The sequence below is a fragment of the Spea bombifrons genome, chromosome 10 (assembly GCF_027358695.1).
Source record: "Spea bombifrons isolate aSpeBom1 chromosome 10, aSpeBom1.2.pri, whole genome shotgun sequence".
NCBI lineage: Eukaryota > Metazoa > Chordata > Amphibia > Anura > Pelobatidae > Spea > Spea bombifrons.
In genome coordinates, this window is record NC_071096.1 from 37,136,871 (window position 1) to 37,157,464 (window position 20,594).

The 20,594-nt window shown below is 45.3% G+C and overlaps 2 protein-coding genes across 2 annotated transcripts; one reads left to right on the plus strand and one right to left on the minus strand.

Moving 5' to 3' along the window:
* Positions 1–480: 480 nt before the first annotated feature.
* RHPN2 (rhophilin Rho GTPase binding protein 2) lies at positions 481–16,715 on the plus strand. Its single transcript, XM_053449075.1, has 15 exons — positions 481–691; positions 7,199–7,311; positions 8,750–8,878; positions 9,860–9,935; positions 10,922–10,999; positions 11,371–11,495; positions 12,014–12,180; positions 13,518–13,705; positions 14,175–14,331; positions 14,472–14,591; positions 14,877–15,071; positions 15,467–15,543; positions 15,697–15,843; positions 16,102–16,257; positions 16,425–16,715. The coding sequence occupies exons 1-15, from the start codon at positions 623–625 to the stop codon at positions 16,677–16,679; spliced, it is 2,052 nt and encodes a 683-aa protein (XP_053305050.1). The 5' UTR covers positions 481–622; the 3' UTR covers positions 16,680–16,715.
* Positions 16,716–18,159: 1,444 nt separating this feature from the next.
* Positions 18,160–20,562, minus strand: FAAP24 (FA core complex associated protein 24). The gene is made up of 6 exons (XM_053448910.1): positions 20,507–20,562; positions 19,608–19,734; positions 19,307–19,446; positions 18,948–19,100; positions 18,650–18,752; positions 18,160–18,558 (listed from the first exon to the last, which is right to left on the minus strand). Exons 2-6 carry the CDS (start codon positions 19,717–19,719, stop codon positions 18,416–18,418), a joined length of 651 nt encoding a protein of 216 aa, XP_053304885.1. The 5' UTR covers positions 19,720–19,734; positions 20,507–20,562; the 3' UTR covers positions 18,160–18,415.
* Between the last annotated feature and the right edge of the window lie 32 nt (positions 20,563–20,594).

Sequence of the window (20,594 nt, forward strand, 5' to 3'; positions counted from 1 at the left end):
CAGGCGTTGAATGCAATTCATCCGTAAAATGCCCAGGAATAGAGAAAATAGAATTAACAGAATAAAATTTGATACAGTAATTTAAATCAATCTGCTACCCTAATGTAACAAAAAATGGCCCATTGAGCAAATTGTATTTCAGGCCTAATTCAGCCTATTAAAGTGTTTATAGGTTATTTCCAATTTTGTTAGAAAAAAATCAATTTGGGATTTAAAAGAATATAGGTTCTATTTAACTGTGTGCCAGAGACCATGCGCTCCACTAATATATATTATATAAGATATATTATACATTAGATGGTAGTTTGACTTGTGGGTAACCTGTGTATGTCCCTTTAAACCAGCAGATTAAGTCTATTGAAGTCTAAGCTGTAAACAGTACACAGGGGTGTGTCTGACTAGGTCACCAGTGGGTGGAGCTTGGGATTTAGCTCCTCCCCACCATTGAGAAAGCCAGGCTTGGCAGGGAGCAGCTCAGAGCCGAGGCAGACAGTGCTGTGGAGGGAGCAGTGATCGCATATATAGCACCTGATCTATTTCTCTTTGGCAGAGACAGATACCCCACGCTGGGATTTGTAGGACTTGCCGGGACGGTGTCACCTGCTCGAATCTACCACCAGACATGACGGACACCATACTGTCCATGGACCCCAAGGGCACGTCTCTGAGGGACCAGAGCTACTTCAGAAAGGTGAGCGGCACCTTCATCCCTTCCCTTGGTGTGATCTTTGTGCTCAGTTTTTTATTAACCGTCCTTGATTTAGGGGGGTTTGTCTTGCAGTCAGAGTATTAACTAGTAGTGACCCAACTCAGTGCCTGGAAGGCTAGTTTCTGAAACCCTGGGATGCCCATTAATCAGTCTGGAAAGGTCACGATAGCCAAAACAGGGCAGTCTTATGATAAACAGAGTTCTCGGGTACATCATTCTAGTTTTGTTGTAATGCAGGTGGAGGGTATATGGCAGCTCTGTATGGTGGTGGACTCCAGGGGTTTGAATATATTGGGAGGAAGGGGCTCTGGTGTTCTATGTATGCAGTGTACAGGGCGCCTGCTATCAGCGTAATGCAGGAGTTAAACCCTGTATTACACCTATTTCTGTGACTCATGTTGATATCGGTTTTCATGGTTACTTTCAACGTGGCCACTGTTGATGTCAGCGTAACCAGAATGCTTTAGCTGGTCTGTAATTGGGTCTAACAGCCCTGTTTGTGTACCGATCCCATACACACAGATCATGTACAGGGGGTTAAATAGCTGTACAGCAGACCTCTTGTATCCACCACCTTGTATCAGAATCCTGATGTGAGTAACAGTTAAATCACTCTTTTGGGCTTGTCATGGATAATACGCCAGCATAGTCAGGGTTCCGTATGGAGATCTCGATGGGATGTATACACAGGGTTGGGCGTCTTATGAGATGCCACTGATTTTGTTGACGGGGGTATTAGTCCCACTTTGTGGTAGATCTGATATCTTCTCAGACGGCCGGTTTGCACTTGTATCCATATAGCTGAGACGCAGGATCTGTAACTGCGTCAGAAGCTCTCGCAGATCCGTCACTCTGTCTGGACAAGTTATTTTCATTGACCTCCTCGGCAGCTCTATAGCTTCTGTGACCTTACTGCTCCCAGCCCCCCCATCGCTCTACAGGTTTCCATCTATTCAGTGGGTATAGTCTCGGAACCCATGCAATCATTATCTTCCCAAACTGATTCTGCGGCTTAGCCTTTCATTTATCTCGGTTATCTTCATGCACCCTTGAAGACAAAAGGTCCCCAATTGTGATCATTAGTTGCCGTTCAGTTGTCGGGGGTAGGAAGCTTTTAACCTGATCGGCTGCTCTGAGAGCCACAAGTGCTTGAGATGTATTCATGCCTGGTGTTTGATCTGGGTTATTCTATATAATATCGAATACGGTTTCCAGAAATCACAATTAGCTGTACAGGTTTAGCCGGATTGGCCAAATGATGATCTGCAGACAAATTCTATTTAATTGAATGATTGCACAATAACGACCAAAGCGGCTCCTGCCCCATCTGGGCTCCTCTGAGCTGCCGGGAGGGGCACTGGACCAGATTTTTTTAATTCTAGGGCAAAAGGGGGCTATTGGCAGGATCCTTGCTCTGGTTTCCGTGGTCATTGTTAATGACCCACACATTTTGCAGTGTTTCAATATCCTAATTAGGTAGCCTCTTGACGCTGTATTTAACCCAGGTCTTGTATGACCTGGTTGGCTGATGGTTCTGGGAGTTATGGTGTACGGCACGAGTGCCTGGGATGGCTTGACACGAAGCGGTAGGCGTGTAATTAGCTCCAAAATGGTAACAGTGGGGTACAGATTAAGACATGCCGCGCATACCTTGATTCCTAGGAACCAAACCCGGGTGAGATGGGCCTGTGCTGTTGGGTCATCTGGAAGCCGTGAATTTATTGCTCAGACCCTTTTTAGTTTAATTGGCTCTCCTTCCATGTTCCCCGCAAACAATGCAATTGTCCAAGTTAATTCTCCTGGAAAGATCGCTGAAGTTAGCGGGCTCATAAAAAATGCAAACAAGCCCCCATCAGTTCACGCTCTAGAATGTGCCGCCCGCCATATCCCTGTTATCTCGGAAGTAAGGATTGGGCAGCTAAATGAAGGCTGGATCTCCTTAGTCTTCCCCAATCAATGGACCTTTCAAGGTCACCAGCCAAGGGACGAATATTGATGTACATACCCAGCAGAGAGGTACCGGGGAGGAATAACTTACATGTTGTATTACATGCTCAATAATGGCACCTGTTACAGAGGTAGACCCGGGACACGCAAAGCTCCAGAAACACCGGCTTTTCCCCAATCATGGACATTGGTAATAAAACAGAACTTTCCAAGGCTTTGCTTACACTTCGGCTTTCTAGCATCAGGATGGAAACACCTTACTGGGGAGGGATAAGTACAACCCGGTCCCTATAAATAAATAAAACATATTTAAGGGGAGAAGCGCTTTCTACAAGTGTGTAGAGGGGAGATGTTCTGTGTCCTATACAACCACGGCCTCTGGTAATTAACGACTGAGTCGGGTTCAGATTATATAAGGGAAGATATATATATATATATATATATATAGTCCCTGCCAGCCATGAAAGCCCCAAGATGTATCCCATCAGCCCGATACGACCCGACGATTGACACAATTTTAACTAAAATAGGATAAAAATAGCTGAAAGTTGAGTCAGTGCCCTAATAATCTTAGAGTCCGAGGACCTCGCATTTCAGGTTTAACAGGTCTTTTGTTCCTTCACATCGCCGCTGTCCTGTTCTTTCACTAAGAATTTCCTTTGACTTCTCAATTACTTCTCAGAGTCTGAGATTTAACCCTTTTATATCCAGAAACTCCAGACACGATGTAGGGGGGGGCTGTTTAGAGATTCGGAAGGGGCAGCTGGTACTCACTGAGCATCACAGGGTTATTTCCCAATATTTTTCCTTCACAGATTTACCCGGCTGTGTACTTGAATGTTAACCCTTGGATTGCCAACAAAAAAGTGCCACGTCGCTTTCGACGAGTTACGGGTTAATATACAAACTCCGTTCCGTTTTCAGTCGCAATAAACTTTTTATAGAATTCCATGTTGATGCGTTCTGTAAACACGTTTAAATCGATAGTTCTAGACTAGAGGCTCGGCCGTTTGCAGCGCCTTCTGCGTCCAGCCTTTAAAGAGCCGCCTGCTTGTAAATATATTAAACGCCGAGGTCGGCACGTAAATAACACAGCCCTTCGCCAGCTTTTCAAATCCTTTCCATATTCTTGTGGGCAGGGTTCATCTTTATAGGGATCTCCTTTATTGCTGGAGTCGGTCTGACCCGGAAAGAATAAAAATAGAGGATAAGAACACAAAAAATGCTTTCTGAAGACATCTCGCCTTATTTTTGCTGCACCATTCAGGGAGATGTAAGAATGACCCCTTAGTTTTAATCACATCTTTTTATTAGAGTAACAGTCCGTTTGTTTCGCTTAAACATTAACACCTCGCTAAGCACCAAACAAAGGGCGTTATCTGCTACATTCAGCCCCAGTTTAAGCCATTTCCCTTCCTGTTTTAAGTTCCAAACAGGGGGTCCTTAATCTTCCTCACTTCCAATTGTCTCTTGTCTAAAGAGCTCACAATCTGCGGGTATTGTCTATGGCTAGATAGGGCTGTTTGGGTTTTAATGGTTTTGCCGCACAGGGAGGTCACTTGACTCATGAGCTTACAGTCTAGAGATAATAGGGATTGCTCAAATGGTGCAAGTTCATTGTGATAGTCCAGCCATATGGTGGGTCCCCAACTTGATTATTGTGGGGGGCAGGTGATGCTGCCCCAGGTGTGCAGTGCAAATCCCAGCATGCACCTGACCTACGTCTACATGGGAGGCATCTCTGCGTTCATCAGTAAAGCCTCTTAAACACTCCACGGCTAGTTTGTGTATTTGTTCTGCTTTTTTTGGTCGGTTTAGAACCCCCGGCACCTGTACTGCCTCCTAATGAACTCATGGCTGCCACATTATAATTATATACAGAATGTATGATTTATTCCTCCGTAGCTCATTAATCCGGCATCTAAAAGGAAATTGACAACTCAAGTTTGCTTTTTGAATATAAATCCCTCTTACACTAACTTTGAGTGAGCCCTCTGTACCATAGCGCTTGTGAAACTTTACTATTCCTTCAGAGCCCAATGGGCCAGTATGCCTTTCCCTGTAAAGATCGCTTCTATAATCCCCGTACTCCCTCTCCTTGACGCATGGCGGATGATTTTCAGCTGAGCAGCTCCTCGGTATGTCACAAATGCTTGAGTTGGGAGTCCGATGATCTTAACTACCCACTCGGAGGTAATGGGAGGTATAATGGAATAAACCAGGGTCCAAGCTGAAATCTGTGGCCCTGGATTGCGACGTTCCGAGCACTGAAAGTGTAGCGCGCTATAGTAATTAAACAATGTCGTAGAATGCATGGCGCGGCTTGTTAACAATCCTGGTGGGCTATGTCAAGAATTCTGTCGTTAACAGTCGCTGATTGACAAGCAGAGAGATCCTGTTGACTTGAGATCCACAATGAGAAGAAATCACAGCGGTGGATACAATGAAATGCGATAACATTTCAAACAGATACCGAGCGCCTCCACCTGAAAAGAATTTGGCCGGATCAGGTTTCAGATCTTTGTACTTCTCTGTAGCCGATTCATTCCCAGATATGAACCCGATGGGAGAAAGCGGATAGTCATAAACAGATTATTTCCCCAAATCCTTCATTTTCATGCCCTGGTGTTATCTCTTCCGTTGTAACTGTAACATGCCGCATGTAAGAAATACACACATATGTATCTGAAATACGCGGAGCGCTTTATCGGCCGGCTAGGAGTAAGATGTAACGTTCTCAAGACATATTTATCAAGGAAAATACTGTCAAAGTAAATGTTTCCGTGCGCCAAACGGTTGCTATGGAGATTGAACGGTAATTGTTTTTGTGAAGTGTGCCATGCAGATTAAAGTATTTTTCTTAAGTATACAGAAATGCTTGAGGGTGAGGAGTGTCATGATCTGAGCATTGCCTGTAGCAAGTATCGTCAAAACTAGATCATATCTTGGGTCAAAAATGCATCCTGTACACACCCGCACATGCTATACACATATATGATATACTCACACCTGTGGTATATCCACACAATGCACATATTCTATATGCCTCACAAATCCATAAGTGCCAATTGTGAGCCTTCATGCTGGACCTCTCTCTACATGGGGTATTTGTAAGTCAAGCTGGTCCTCTAATGCCCTCTCAGGACTAAAAGCTCCGTCCTTGGCTTTTGTGCCACTTCCTAGGGGCGTTTGGTTTACTCCTTGGAGCTTTAGGGCAAATTTATGTTCTTGACCTGATTATGTTTATGGGACAAGGTGGAGCTCGTCGGTTCACTCAGGTGGCATTCTCAGGCCAAGATGTCGAAGATCGTAATCTCTTTATCATCGTGGTCATTAGTCCGTGATCAGAGATTAGTGCTCTTATTTCACTGGAAGGCGTTCAATACCTGTACTTCTCCGCGGCACATTCCAGGCCTGTCTCCAGTATCGGGTCCCCCTGCCAGCCATTGTTTGCCATGTCAGAAAGGGCATGAGATTCTTTTTTGTAACAAGACAATCCCTATGTTTGAATAATAGCCGCGCTCTTATCTGGGTGCGAACAAAGGGACTCTCGGCGGGACTGGTACTTGCGCTGTTTGCACGCCCTACGTTTAACGTAATGTTTCTAATCCTATCGCAAAGATCTGGTTCTGGTAGGCTTGGCGGGTTGTAATGATGTAAATCGTATGGCCCAAGGTGGGAATCTGGGATCCATGTATATCGATGCCTAAAGTGGTCTATAAAGAACGCGGTGCTCACCAAAGTCTCTAAACTTGTGAATAACCTCCCGATAACACTAAACTTGCCTTAGTCAGTAGAAAAAATACTTTACTAGATATACGGCCTTTAAAATGTTCGAGACACTTTAAAAATAGCTCGGCCAATTTGCCCATTTTAGCCTCTTTAAAAATATCAATGGCTCTGCGGCTTGGCTTCCCGGATAAATCACCTTTATAGTCCCTGGTTACGGCTGGCGGTAGGAAGATATAAGTCAGGACGCTGTCCTTCTGAAATAGATGTCGGCGGATAATGGGCTGCCTCACGCCGACGGACCATTATCCGGTGACATCAGCCCCACAAGGAGCCCTTCATCGTCTTTTAATGCCGAGTGACTCAGGTTATGGGGACTTTAAAGCACTGTTAAAAAATAACCAGGGCAATAAAATGCATAAAAGCCGTGGTAAACAATACACAATGCGACCAATGACTGAGGCCGGGGGACATGCTAGGAAATACTTATACAAAGAAACTTTTACGCTCACCACGCCATTTAAACGAAAACGGCATGAAAATGGCTTCTTACTATATATATTTTGACAAAATGCATGTCAACAGGACAAGAATATCTGAAATAGTTGGAAAGACTTCCTGAGCTCAAACACAACAGGAAGTTATGCGTGCGCCCCTTAATTGCTTCCTCCGCTCATTTTAAATGTTATAATTTATGGGAACTGAAGTCACACGCTTATGGATGGGTTAGTGCAGCCAGGGGTTGAGCACTTAAGATGTTGTTGGTTTTCTGGGGATTTGTATCTGACCGGCTTTTTGCTTTCTCATCCACAGGGAAAATCCGTCGCGCAGACCGGCCGCAGCAAACTCCAGAATAAGAGAGCCGGCTTGAACAACCAGATCCTGAAAGCGATGCGCATGAGAGCAGGAGCCGAAAACCTTCTGCGGTAAGTTCCCAGCGCCTCAGCCCTCCCCTCTGCGAAAGCAACAAAATAAAGCCTTTGTTCTGCCGGCCCCTGGTTCCCAGAGCAGATTCCCAGCAGATGCTGCCTAATGAACACACAGAAACAGCGCTTTGATTGTGGCAACAGTTCATTCATAGGTGACTCCCCCTCCGCCGTACAACAATACCAAGTACCTCTGTGCTGGAAAAATACTAAACCCTCTGGTGAAGACGAACCAGCGTTGGCTTAAATTTTCCAGGCCTGGAGCTTAAGCTTAAAAAAAAAAATAAAAAAGCTGTCAAATTATACACGTAAATATAAATTCCAAAATAGGCTTTAACGAGCAGGGAAGATGTGGCCTAATTCTTGGGTTTTCAGTAATCAAAATAGTGACTGGCGGCTCCGCCACCTAAAGTCATCGTTGACCTGTTGTGATGACCTCTCCTACGGACAGGTATTAAAATACTATCCTGTCATTAGATATGCAGGTTTTGTGGTAATTGCCCGGTAAGGTACCCCCCTCGCTCTTTACTGAGGAACAATAAGCTCAAAGCTTTAAGGAAAAGCTGAAGGCTCCAAACGTTTCATTAACAACCAAGCAGCTTAATGCAGAATGCTGGGTGTCCTGTAAACATTAACCTTCCCCAAACTCGGCAGTCTCTTTCAAATAATTAGATCATATGCTAAAGTTGTATAATTTGGCCAATATATATATAATTGGGGTATGTGATGTCTCGCATGTGATGGGATGAGCCGTAACTCTGGTAGATGTTGGCTACAGCCTCTAGTTCAGAAGGTGGAGATGTTCTCGACTCCCTGCTAGACAATTAGAATTAAATGTAAGGTAGTTGCCAAGACGTTAAATCCAACCTTATTTACATCCCAAGAGATTTCACGGCTGCTCACAAAGGGAGCCCCTTGGCTTTAATCCCCCGATCCTCAGTTTATGGCTGTGCGAAGAAGCCGCCTTCCCCGCTTTCAGTAAGAGAAGTTCGTGAGATCTGGAACACGGTATCTGACGCCATAGCTTCAGGCCGTCACGTAGACCTGTCAGGGAAACAATGTTGCCCTCAAGTTAGAAACATGTTGTCCCTTTGTGAGTTTGTCATCGTTCGCCTAAGTGTGTACACGTGGCACGGCGCAGGGACCGGGATTGTAGTGTCCTCCATCCCACGTATTATTGGAAGAACACGGTGATCAAAACAACTCGCAGTGTCTGTGTCCGCAGGAATACTAATTTATTAATTAAATGTCTGCATAGATCAAGCAAAATCCCCACTAGTGACAAATCCTAGAATTTTTATCACAAATAGTTTTTTTCCTCCTTTTGTTCAAACTTTACCATGAAAAATTGTTAGCGGACACGGGTAAAAAATTCTTGGGTGTTTTGGGTAAATATCTGTAAATATCTCAATGCCGCTTTTCCTTCCCGAATCCCCAGGGCAACGACGAACAATAAAATTCGCGAGCAGGTCCTTCTGGAGCTGAGCTTTGTGAACTCAAACCTGCAGGTCCTCAAGGAGGAGCTCGAACGTCTCAACATCTCGGTGGAGGTTTATCAACACAACGAGTAAGCCTGCGATACCGCCTTTATGACTTGGTAGTTAAGGCACGGATTTCTTGACTACGCTGATAAATATTTGAAATATTTATTAGATAAGATTGGGCTTACGCTGCTGAACAGAGCCTTTACCCCCCCCCACGCTGGTTATCATCGCGTTAACCCGACCACAAACTGCATATTTCTAGCCGTGCCTTTATTTACCAAAGGGCCGTATCTGCGTCTACAGATAATAATTCTTAAGTCAGCGTTTCTGGCCGCCTGGCTATTTTTAAGGTATTCTTTTTGTGAGCGCAGAAGTAGCCTGGCTCTAGATAATGGGGGTCTAACTGCTTAATGGAGTGTCTGTCATCAGCTCCTGGTTAACCCTTGGCCTTCAAGTGAGCTTTATGCCCATCAATGCTTTCCTTAAACCAGTTGGTCCACCATTGGAATTGTATGGAATATTTATAGTTTCAGATCGGGTACGGCCCTGGTGCCGGGGAAGAGGGTTTAGACAGAGGCTGAAACTAGGTGTTATTTTAATAAACCTATTCTGTTTAAAGTTGCGCAATTACAATGAGCACACTTGTGTTTGCCGAGTTAAGGAATGATTAAAATACCAAGCGTCTTTCTGAATACAGAGATAAATAGTTTAGCGCCAGGAGCACAATCCTCTCGGCGGAGTTACGTGCTCTTCATTCTTATAGACGGGCGAGGCGTACACGTCCAGCCATACAATAAGATAAACATGCCTTTTGTGTCAGGCTTCCTGGGAATCGGGCCGAATGGCAAACGGGTGCGAAGCATGACTTGGCTTAGTTTTCATTGTCTTTGAGTTTGTGGTTTGAAAGCTCTAGCTTGACAGCATGACGGTAAAAATAAGCAGACCTATTGCTAGTGCAACTATCCCCCCCTGTTTAAATGGACATTGTATGTATACTGGAGACCGGCTCTTACATGCGATGTAAGCTGTTCTTTTTTTACCTTTTTCTTCCCGTTTTCTTGTAGGCAGAACTCCAACATGCCGCTCATCCCTTTAGGGCTCAAGGAGACAAAAGATGTGGATTTCACTACGGCGTTCAAGGTAACTGCGTCATTGTACATAGATATGCGTATGACGGACATGTCTTCTAAACGGCAATCTCAAGGTAGTCTCTTGCTGTCTTGGGTAATGCATGGATACCTCCCATCCAACCATTATTGTGTATACATGCACGCAATATATTTTTAAATGTATATATCTATACATATGAAGGATGCATTCCTCACGTCGTGTCGCGTTAGAAGGCGTTCATTTAATTCCTTACGCAATCCCGGCCGAAACGGCACATATATATATTCTATTTATAGAAAGGGAGATGCTGGCTTATCACATCTTTCACCTTGACGTGAAACTACTGAAGCGTCAGATGTGTTTGTGTATCATGCTAATTGTCACACGCTTCCAGCAACTTCCATGTCGAGCTTTGACTCACCGTTCACTACGCCCTCCACTTAAAGGAAGCGGAGAAACTCACGGGCGATATTTAAGCAGCCGCTGCTGTTACCTCCCAGCAATAAGTACAGGTTTTATTGGCGGTGATTAATCCGTGAAGTATTTAGGATTCGTCCCCGATAAGCCAAGTATCTCCTGTCTATAAATAGGACTGTTTAAATGTCGATGTAAGCGTATTTATCCGTGTACTGAGAACAATAAAAGGGCCTTTTTGGGTTAATTATCAATAGAACAGAAACCCTTTTAGATTAACGTGTTTATCAGTTGGCAGGAATTTACAATGATTTGTCACAACAAGCCCTGTTTGTTTTGGGACGGGAAGTCGGATACAGAATCCCGATGATTACAGTGTTGCTAATTGGCCGCAAGGTGGTATGAAATACGTTGTGATCTGTTTCGAGGTGGATGTGAGTTCACTCATATTCACTAAACAGAAACTTGCTGGAAGTGGAGCAAAGTTAATCAGATCAGAGCTTTGGTTCGAATGTCTGGTATCAGGGACGGGATCTTAGATCTAATAGTGAAAGTAAGTTGTATGAGCAGCACGTTGACCATGTCTCTTGTACTTGTTGTAGGACTTCATCCTGGAGCATTACAGTGAAGACGGATCGGATTATGAGAGCGAGTTGGCTGACCTCATGGACCTCAGACAGGTAGAGATCGTATGTGTGAGGATGATGAGTTATAGGTGAGGGGCGATGGTGACTTGCTTTGGAGGCTGAAGGTGGAGGCCATTGTAGTCACCACAGTTGATTTGCAATTGAACTTCATCAGAGCTCCTGTTTCCACATAGTTGGTAAGATTGTTAGGGGCCAGAATTGGACGTTCTCTGTTAATGTGGTTTACCCACACACCTCCTTGATCGCGAATGTGTGCACGGTGCATGTGTTGGTGCTGTCACCTCCTTTATGTCGAGGCGCTGTTAGGAAACCTCCAGTCTCCGAAACATAATTTTCCCTGAAACCCCTGCCTTTCCATGGTTTGCAGACGCTTTGGGTGTTAAGCTTTGATATTTCTTTCGCAGGCTTGTCGGACCCCCAGCCGGGATGAAGCCGGAGTTGAGTTACTGGTGGGTTACTTCCAGCACCTGGGGTATCTGGAGAACCGATTCTTCCCGTCCTGCAGGAACATGGGAATCCTTTTCACCTGGTAAGCCTCCGCTTTTTAAATCAACATACATTACCCTTATCCGTCTGCGTATAATGCTAATAAGCTGCCAGGTCCACATAGAAAAAAATATACATTTCCGAAGCATTCCACCCTCCCTTGAACTCCTTCAATTTTCTATTTTTTGCATTATTTTGTGGTCTGGTTTCTTTAAGTGAATTAAGGGTTAATGGTACTTAAAGTGCAGCCATTGTCATGGTTGCAGCATAAACACTGTTAATGGACATTGTGTTTCTAATTCATCATCTTTAAAAAGTGAAGCAATCCAAGCGAGGTTAGTGCTCAGGCCTGCAGCCACCTGTGACCATGAACACCGGGGAGGAAAAACAAAAGGCATCTCCCCTCCTCCACCCAAATCCTGTTAGCGAAACATGGGAAAAAATGTAATCTTTATTACAAAGGGTGGTCGAACCAGGCATTATACGCTTTTATACATAGACAGGCTCTGTAATGGGGGGCTTTGCGTGGCCACAGCTCATGGCGTCCTCTTTCTGTTTTAGGTACGATTCATTTACAGGGGTCCCCGTCAGCCAGCCGAATATCTCCTTGGAGAAGGCAAGCACTTTATTCAACATTGCGGCGCTGTACACGCAGATCGGGACGCGGTGTAACCGCCAGACGCAGTCCGGTTTGGAAGAGGCGATCGGCGCTTTCCAGAGAGCCGCAGGTAATGCGCACGTGAATAATGCGTCTTGCGTTGGGGCGACGAAGGGCTCTGTGGACTTCTAGAAACAAAATGAAAAAAACATGTTTGCGATAAGGAATGTTTGAATAGCTAGGCATGCGCTTCACGGTGTCAACACGCCGCCTGCCTGAACCTTAAGGGTAATGATTAACTCGTTCTATTTGTGAAGTCAAGTAAACCACAAGTGAAATATAGAAGAGAACGAGCTGGAACGTTCTACCGCGGAGCAGCGACGTGACCATCCACACCCTTATGGGAACGCAGCAGGAGTAGGTCAGAGAGGCTGCACTTATTCTAACGTCTGTTTTATTACCAATACCCGCGGAAATGCGTGTTTGGTAACGAGACATGGCGTATCTTAGGAAAGTTTTCATTTGCAAGCTTGCATTTTAAAAATCCGTCTTAGCGCAAGCAAATATTTGTTCGTTTCTTGATTGCCTCCCCGATCCTCCTTCCAGTGGAACGCGTAAGGCGGTGACGGCTGGCACGTTTCTCTGCCGTCAGCGAGAATTCTTCGTTATTTTAGTGGGAGGAAAGCGGGGGAGCAACTTGTGGCTTTAATAACGTTAACACTAAATGGATGTTAAGGTTAATGTTGCTTCTCCAAACTGTGCCCATCCAAACCACCCATTGCTGCCGTCTGATTACAGCGGCGGCCATTGCTGGGCTCCTTTTTGCTTACTTTAGTTAATGATTATCTACACATGACCTTTAAAACCTCTTCTGTCCAAAGAGTTCAGCTCCTGCTACCTCTGACCTGCAAACCAGAGTAAAGCTTAAAGTGGCCAGACAATTAATAAGCCAAGTGTTGGGTATACCAGGTGTTTGGGGATAGGTCTATTGGCTAAAGCCAGCGGCAGTCGGCATGTTACAGCCTGAGAACGCCAGCCTCTTGCCGTATAAACCCTGCTGGATACTAGTCTAACCAGTTAGTGAGTATGCAGGACCTTCCGGGTCTTGTTGACAATGTTTGCTTGCCGTACCAAGCTATGTGAAGCCTTAGATTACACGTTCCAACAAAGAATGGAATTTGGGGCAATTCAGCGACAACGTGCATGCCGTGATTGGGGAAGGCTAAGAGCCCGGGGCTTTAATCGGGACCTGTTAGGGAAGGGTCAGCTTGTCCTTAGAATAACTGGGTCTGAGCCGCAGAACTATACCTGCCACATAACTTCTGTTTAATGGCGCTCCTACACGTTGAATTTGAAAAGTTGCTGAAATAGGAATGAAATAATCCGGAGTAGCTAGCGGTGCTCTGTGTGTGGCTGGATGTTTGCTCCGAAGCTCCGTCTTGTAGCCTTACGTGGTTTCTGTCGCAGGTGTCCTCGCCTACCTGAAGGAGACCTTCACCCACTGCCCCAGCTACGACATGAGTCCCGCCATGCTGGGCGCGCTCATCAAGATGCTGCTGGCGGAAGCCCACGAATGTTACTTCGAGAAAATCATCTTATCCGGGATACAGAATGAATTTTGTACCCTGGCAAAAGTGGCTCAAGAAGCCGAAAAGGTACTTAGTGCGTTTACAATCTATAGTGTTCTGGAATTGGGTGTTTGTGGGCTGCAAGTGACGTTTGCAGGGTCTTCAGAGTACATAAGGGCTGGAAGTTGATGAGAGGATGCAGGTTCTGCCACAGGCTGCTGCTGATGTCGGCTACCACAAGGAGTTATATCTTAAATACTAGGTTGTGTCCTTTGGCGCTCCTTAAAGCCCTTAAACCCCCGGCAATGGGCGGTCTCTAAACACATTGAAAACCATCCATTTTGAGCTCGTACATGTACGGGCTTTGTCATTAAGGGGTTAAAAAAAAAAAAATCTTTGGGTCAATGCTGTTGTAAAAAGAATAGGAGGCCATAAGGGCCGGAATCTGTTTCTTCAGCATGTCATGTCAGGCAAAATATTTTCTGCCGGTTAAACAGACATGTAGAAATTATGAAGCATTAGTGTATGCACTTATTTACGTGTCATTATTTTGCAGGTCAGCAAAGTTCACATGCAAGTCTTCAACGCCATGAGCCAGGCACCCATCAAGGAGAACGTCCCTTATTCATGGGCCGTCATGGTGCAAGTCAAAGCGGAGCATTACAAAGCCCTGGCCCATTTCTTTGTGTCAATAATGATGATCGATCACCAGTGTAAGTCACTTAACTGTTTAATCCATGGAAATTTTTTCATACTTGTAACTGAGGTTCATGAGGTTTGATGGATGACCGCTGGGCGTATAGGATGACATTCGTAGTCATGTCACATAATGGACTATCTTGCTTGTTCCCAGTGAGTCCAAGTGATGATGAAGATAAGCAGGAGAAGTGCCTGTCCCAGCTTTATGATTCTATGCCGGAAGGACTTACTGCTCAGATGATACTGAAGGACAAGCAGCAGCGCACTGAGATAGGTAACCAGTCACCCCCTCTATACCTGTATGCATGCGCACATCTCTCCTTTGTCTATGGGGTCATGATGTGTTTTATGGCTTGGAACGCACATCTGGCTACTTAAGTACCCAACTATTTGGTCCCAATGTAATGGACTCATGTCCTCTGGTGTAACTCCTCTCTCCTCTGGCCTTCAAAAGTGCGACATAGAGTCCTACAAGACATTAATTCCCTTGTGAGGCAGACAATACACGGAGAGGCTCTGTGTGTTAACTAGTCTTTGCATCACACTGTTTGTGTTGCAGGGAAGGCACATCTGAATAAAGCCATCGGAAGCCATGAAGAAGCCATCCGATTGTCCAACTTGTGCAGCAAACTGAGGCAGATCGATGTCCTCCAGGAGCTCCTCTCTGCCTTCCTGAAGAGGTCCCAGCTCAAACACTCGCAACACCAGAGGCCGGACGACTTCCTCAGTGTATTAGTGGCTCCGGAGCTTGTCGGTAGGTGCCGTGACACTTTTAATGCTTTGTCCTGCTAATTGAGAGGCAGATTGAGAGCTCGTTCCCGTACAGATTTCAGTTGCAGGCTATAGGAAGTATGATCGATACATCATGTCGCAACACTTGCAGAGAGCACAAGTTGAGCTGCTTAGCATTGGAATAATAAAGCCTTATTGATTGAGCGATCGTTAGTGAGAAACTTATATTGATATCTATATATTGATACATTAGATGTATATATTTGGGAGTACAGTTTGTAAGGAATCGGGGTGGAATATATCATGAAAAGGTCCTCCACCAGTCACATGACATTGGAAAAGGCTGATGGAGAAGTGGCTTATCTTGTGAATGAATAGTTCTAGGATTTGTTATAATCTGTATATTTTGTTTCCTAGGTAACACAGAGTTTAAAGCGGAAAGTATCCCCCCTCAGCTTTCCCGAGTCAAAGTAGTCGACCTGTTTCAGCGACTGGTACGTAGCGCTGGGATCTTCTGTCAGGGATTTTAAGGACAGATATATAAACCCTAAACATGAGGTTTTTGACTTATAAAATGCCTTTACAATTAATATGAAGGATATAAAGTATGTTGGCTTTATATTAAATATGCATTTTCTACTCATCAGGGGCCAATGTCGGTGTTCTCAGCCAAGCAGAGATGGACGGCCCCAAGGAAGATCCATCTGACCACTGAAGATGGAGACTTGGGATTTATCTTAAAGGGGGATTGTCCGGTGCAAGTGACCTCCCTGGACCCCCTGTGCCCCGCCGCGGTAAGTAAATGGTATAGCCACACGTGCTTCCGGAACCAATCCAGGCATAATTAAACTAATGCCAACAAGTCCCTGCATTTTCTGATCTATGATGAGATTTACCAGCAAGATGTCTGTGGTCTCGATCCTGCCCTTTTGTGTATAATGCCTACAAGATGTTAGAGTTTAGCAGTCCACAGCTGTGTGTCGAGACCCCCTCCACATGCGCGCACATGCATGCATACACAGTAATCTGATTGGAAACCCATTCGTTTGCAGAGAGAAGGACTGAAAGAAGGAGATTACATTGTATCGGTGGGGGCTGTGGACTGTAAGTGGAAGAGTATAAATGAAGTCATGGCTTTGATGAAAGGATTAAAGGAAGAAGGTGTGGAGATTCAGGTGGTCAGCCCTCAGGAGTCATCGTCTAGCATGGTAAGAGAGTTGGATCCAGCTGTTTAAAAACCCCTTTACTTAGAATCAGCCAGTTCCAAAAAAAGAAGCGTTAATGCGCCCCAATGCATGTGATGAGTTACACAGAGCGTCACAATCATCGCTTGTGTTCAGTAATTAATACTCGTTCCATTTGTTTCCCTTAACAGCACAATAAGAGTGCCACATACTACGCCGGGATGCAGAAGACCTACTCTCTGGTCTGTTTGGCCATGGATAACGACAAAGCCAAGACTCAAAAAGCCACCAAGAAATCATCCTTCCTCAGCTGGGGGCCGTTCCGGAGCCGGGAGAAAGCTGCGAGCACCCTGTGCCTCCCTACTGCCTCGGCGGGGAAGCCGCCATCGGACAAGCTTTTTCTCTCGCCCTACAATACGTTGGGCTGCGACAGCTCTCTGTACTGAACGAAACGTACTGTCTGCCTGCGTTAGCAACCACTGTGATCGTGAACTCCACGCTGCGAGAACATTTCTAACTTATAAATATATATAATAGGATGAGAAGATGCCACGGACACCCAGCAACTGCCCCATCTATTTAACCCTTAGAGAATGTGACTGAATGCATTACAATGCTATATTTAATGTTATATTTTACTTTACATTTTTACCAAGAGTAAATATTTTTATTTTTGGTCTTTAAACCACTTCGATGTTTCTTTTTCTGATGTGAAAATATTCCAATGAAGGGAGAACTAACTGTTTTATGGCAGTAGCTGCCGTCATGCACAATGGAACGGATGCATCTCACTACATAAACTGTACAAAACTACGCAAATGGGTTAGGAAACCGGGGAAAGTAATTCTTCAAATGTTTAGGATTTGGTTATTGGCTTCTGTGCCTCTTTCTTTTACAGTGGATATTTTTCGGAGGGGAAATTAGTTTTTACTGTAACTTGCGCATTTTTGGTACATTAGAGAAAATTAACTCACGTAGTCTAGCTCATACCTTTTATCGTCAGCCTGAAGACGCTTCCCTAAAACATTTATTTTATTTGCTGCTACCGAGTGAAGTACGGAATTTAGACTGGAACTTTCTTGCCATCTCTGCAGAATCCTAGGTGGTTTCTAACGTTTTGGACTCAAATCCTTTGATGGAGCTCGGATCCTGCTCCTTTTACGCCTCTTTATACAAGGGACAGGACATTATTGATACGTGGATGTGTTGTGTATAAGATGCTACGGGGGGAATGAATTACAATGTGAATTTTGGCTTATGCAAACTGTTCCTGACTACAATTACCAACAATCAATCTCACGGTCAGCCGTGACAGTGTGGAGGGTGTAGGCATGAAGGGGTTAATAGCACCAGGCCTCTGGACTTACTAACTTTACCCTTTAAGGCATAAAGTAGATCTAACTAACCCCCAATCCTCAGTCTAATCACCAAAACGAAACCATCTGACCCTCACGAGAAGGTGAAACGAGCAGCGATTATTTAAATAAGCTTGACAGGTAGACTCAGCTGACCCGTAGTTTAAAAGAAAAAGTGTCAGCTTATTTGATCCGTCTGTAAATATTTAATTATAGCCTATAGTGTATCGAAATGTGTGCGTCAGACTGTATATAGTAAAGTTTATTTAAATATATAATTTCTGTCTATCTGAGAAATGCATTCAGCAAAGGATGGATGAGAGTCTCTGGGTTTGATTATTCATGTCTGCTGTTAAAACTCACCTAAATCAGACTATTTCTGTCCAACTTTAAGGAAACAGGACTGGCTGATAAATAAAATAAAAGCCTCCGGAAGAGACCTGGCGAGCGACAGGACCTGTTCTTAATAGAATTTTACTGTGCAATACCTAGATTTCTGTAAAAGGGATATACATTTAATGAAGTATTTTACGCAGAGCGTCTCGCTGTAAGAATTTGAGTCCAATAAAGGTTTATTAGTATTTTTTCACATTTCAATAAACTTTATTATGAAAAATAATTGTATTTTAGGTCCGTCCCGGTGTTTGGCTCGTCTGCGTTACAAAACAGAACATTCAATCAGATTTTCTTGCAGAAACATTAACGCGTTCTCTGTCCTGTGCAATGAATGAGAACCGTAGATGTTGAGATAAATGCAACCGTAAACTCACGATCAACGTTTTTCCTCCCCGCCCCCGATAACCCCTGGTCTCTTAAACTCCAGAGAGTCACGTCTGGGTGAAAAACGCATGGATCCTGCTGGCGGTGCTTCTCCCCACTATCGCCTCCAGCTGGGAGACGGACGCGGCGCTGAGACGTTGGAGGCTGGGGAAACGCTGAAGAAGCTGCAGAGCTTTCACTTTCCCGACACCTGTTAACGCAGAGAGAGGCTTTAAACATGCGCAGGATCAGCTAACGGAGGCCAAGGGCCGGATAATGTTTGAGGTTATTTTTTATTTTACCCGGAATGGTCTGCACGGTCTGCAGGATATTCGCCTCGCTCGCTTGGAACTGCCTTCCACCGCAGAAAGGATTGCTGCTCCGTTCATTGCTTCTCTCATGAACCTACGAAGAAGCCGAAAGAGACGCCGTTCCCGGTTCCACCACCAGAGGGAGACAGAGAGCATGGGGGGGTAAAGATTAGTAATAGTTCCCTAAATACCCCAGCCTGGTAAATTAACCCTTATCTGCCGGAATGCCTCCTCTTCATTCGGCACAGAGCCCCTCTAGTATCATGTTGTGGGGGGCAGCTTTACTTACTAAATGTGCGATGAGCTGCGCGGCTTCGCTCTGGTCCGTCACGGGGAGTATCGTCATACCCAGTTCCAGCGCCACAAAGTTTTGTATGGGGGGGTAATACTGATCGCTGAGTCGGGTTTTCTCTATGATAATTATGCCTTTCAGGTTACAGGCCTTTAGGGGAGGAAAAAGAGAAGAAAAAAAAAAGCAGGTGAGTCTGGAATGCAGAAGTCGTTTATTTCAAACAGAGGTGCGCAGAGACCCGAGAAAAGTCGCGCAGGTAACGCACTTTTGTAGCGTCGTCGGAGAGAGGTCGTGTAATCGCAGGCGGTTCGGAAAGGGTTAAAACGCTAGGTTTTCTATAGCCGCGTTTAACGTACTTCTCTAAAGCGCACGATTCTCCTTTTGAAGGTGCTGCCGGCGATGATGTCGGCTTCCGATACGTACAGCGCGCAGGTTCTGCTGGAGAGATGGAAATCCACCAGTCCCAAACCGTCTTCAAACACCAGGGTTATTTTACCTACGGAAAGAAAAACAGAGCGATATGATCTATACATGTTACTGGAAACTCAGGGAAACGGAGTGCGCGTGCGGAAAAAATACTCATTACCACCCTCACTGGGAGGCCAGTCGCTACTACTCCTTTGGGAGCAAACCGATGCAGTAAATGAAAGTCTTTACCCTGTAAGTGGTGAGAAAGCTCGGTTCCTCTCCATTTCTCGCTTGCGATGATGTGCCCGTAGGGGACGACCGAAGCTCCAACCCTGACGGGGGTCCCCTGGGTGGCGGACATTCAGCTTTTCGGGTTCTGGGGAGTTGAGCACCCAAGGATTATCTGGGATTATTTGGGTTTATATAAGCGCATGCGCAGCGCGCAATATCATTAGACGCTGAAGGGTCAGCAAACCCGTCACCGACTCAGTGTGTGCATAGGTGTAAGGGTGCGTGTGCATGCGGTGTGTGTATAGGTGTAAGTGTGTGTGTGCATGCAGTGTGTGTATAGGAGTAAGCGCGCGTGTGCATGCAGTGTGTGTATAGGTGTAAGGTGTATAGGTGTAAGGGTGCGTGTGCATGCGGTGTGTGTATAGGTGTAAGCGTGAGCATGTAGTGTGTATAAGAGTAAGCGTGCGTGTGCATGCGGTGTGTGTATAGGTGTAAGGGTGTGTGTGCATGCAGTGTGTGTATAGGAGTAAGCGTGCGTGTGCATGCAGTGTGTGTATAGGAGTAAGCGTGCGTGTGCATGCGGTGTGTGTATAGGAGTAAGCGTGCGTGTGCATGGGGGGGTACAGGTGTAAGCATGCGTGTGCATGCGGCGTGTATAGATGAGTGTGGGTGGTGCAGTAGTTAGCATGCGGTGTAGTTGGCGTGTATCTTGCATGGGGCAAGGTAAACTGGCACTGACGTGAAGCGCGCTGGACAGTTTAATTTGTCCCCTCTCTCTCCCCCCCCATATTCTGTATGTAATTAATGAATAAAGTTTGTTATTGAAATACAGGCTGGCTGTCTCACGCACTGAGGGAGTTGTAGGGGCGACAGGGCCCGCCCTGGAATACCCTCATGCTGCCCCCGGTACCCCTCACCTCTGAAGCCGCCTCCGTGAGGCGTCTGTCACGTGTCTGCAGCCCAGCCCTCCCCGTCCGAAGACGTACACACAAACGTTTCTTTTCC

Bases quoted from the DNA above. Each gene is read 5' to 3' on its own strand.
- FAAP24 (XM_053448910.1), bottom strand. From the start codon at position 19,719: ATGTCCGCCACCCAGGGGACCCCCGTCAGGGTTGGAGCTTCGGTCGTC. The intron at 19,447-19,607 runs GTAAAGACTTTC...TTCTTTCCGTAG, and splicing joins GCTTTCTCACCACTTACAGG to GTAAAATAACCCTGGTGTTT. The intron at 18,753-18,947 runs GTAAGTAAAGCT...GCTTCTTCGTAG, and splicing joins CGCAGCTCATCGCACATTTA to GTTCATGAGAGAAGCAATGA.
- RHPN2 (XM_053449075.1), top strand. From the start codon at position 623: ATGACGGACACCATACTGTCCATGGACCCCAAGGGCACGTCTCTGAGG. The intron at 692-7,198 runs GTGAGCGGCACC...TCTCATCCACAG, and splicing joins ACCAGAGCTACTTCAGAAAG to GGAAAATCCGTCGCGCAGAC. The intron at 14,332-14,471 runs GTAAGTCACTTA...GCTTGTTCCCAG, and splicing joins AATGATGATCGATCACCAGT to TGAGTCCAAGTGATGATGAA.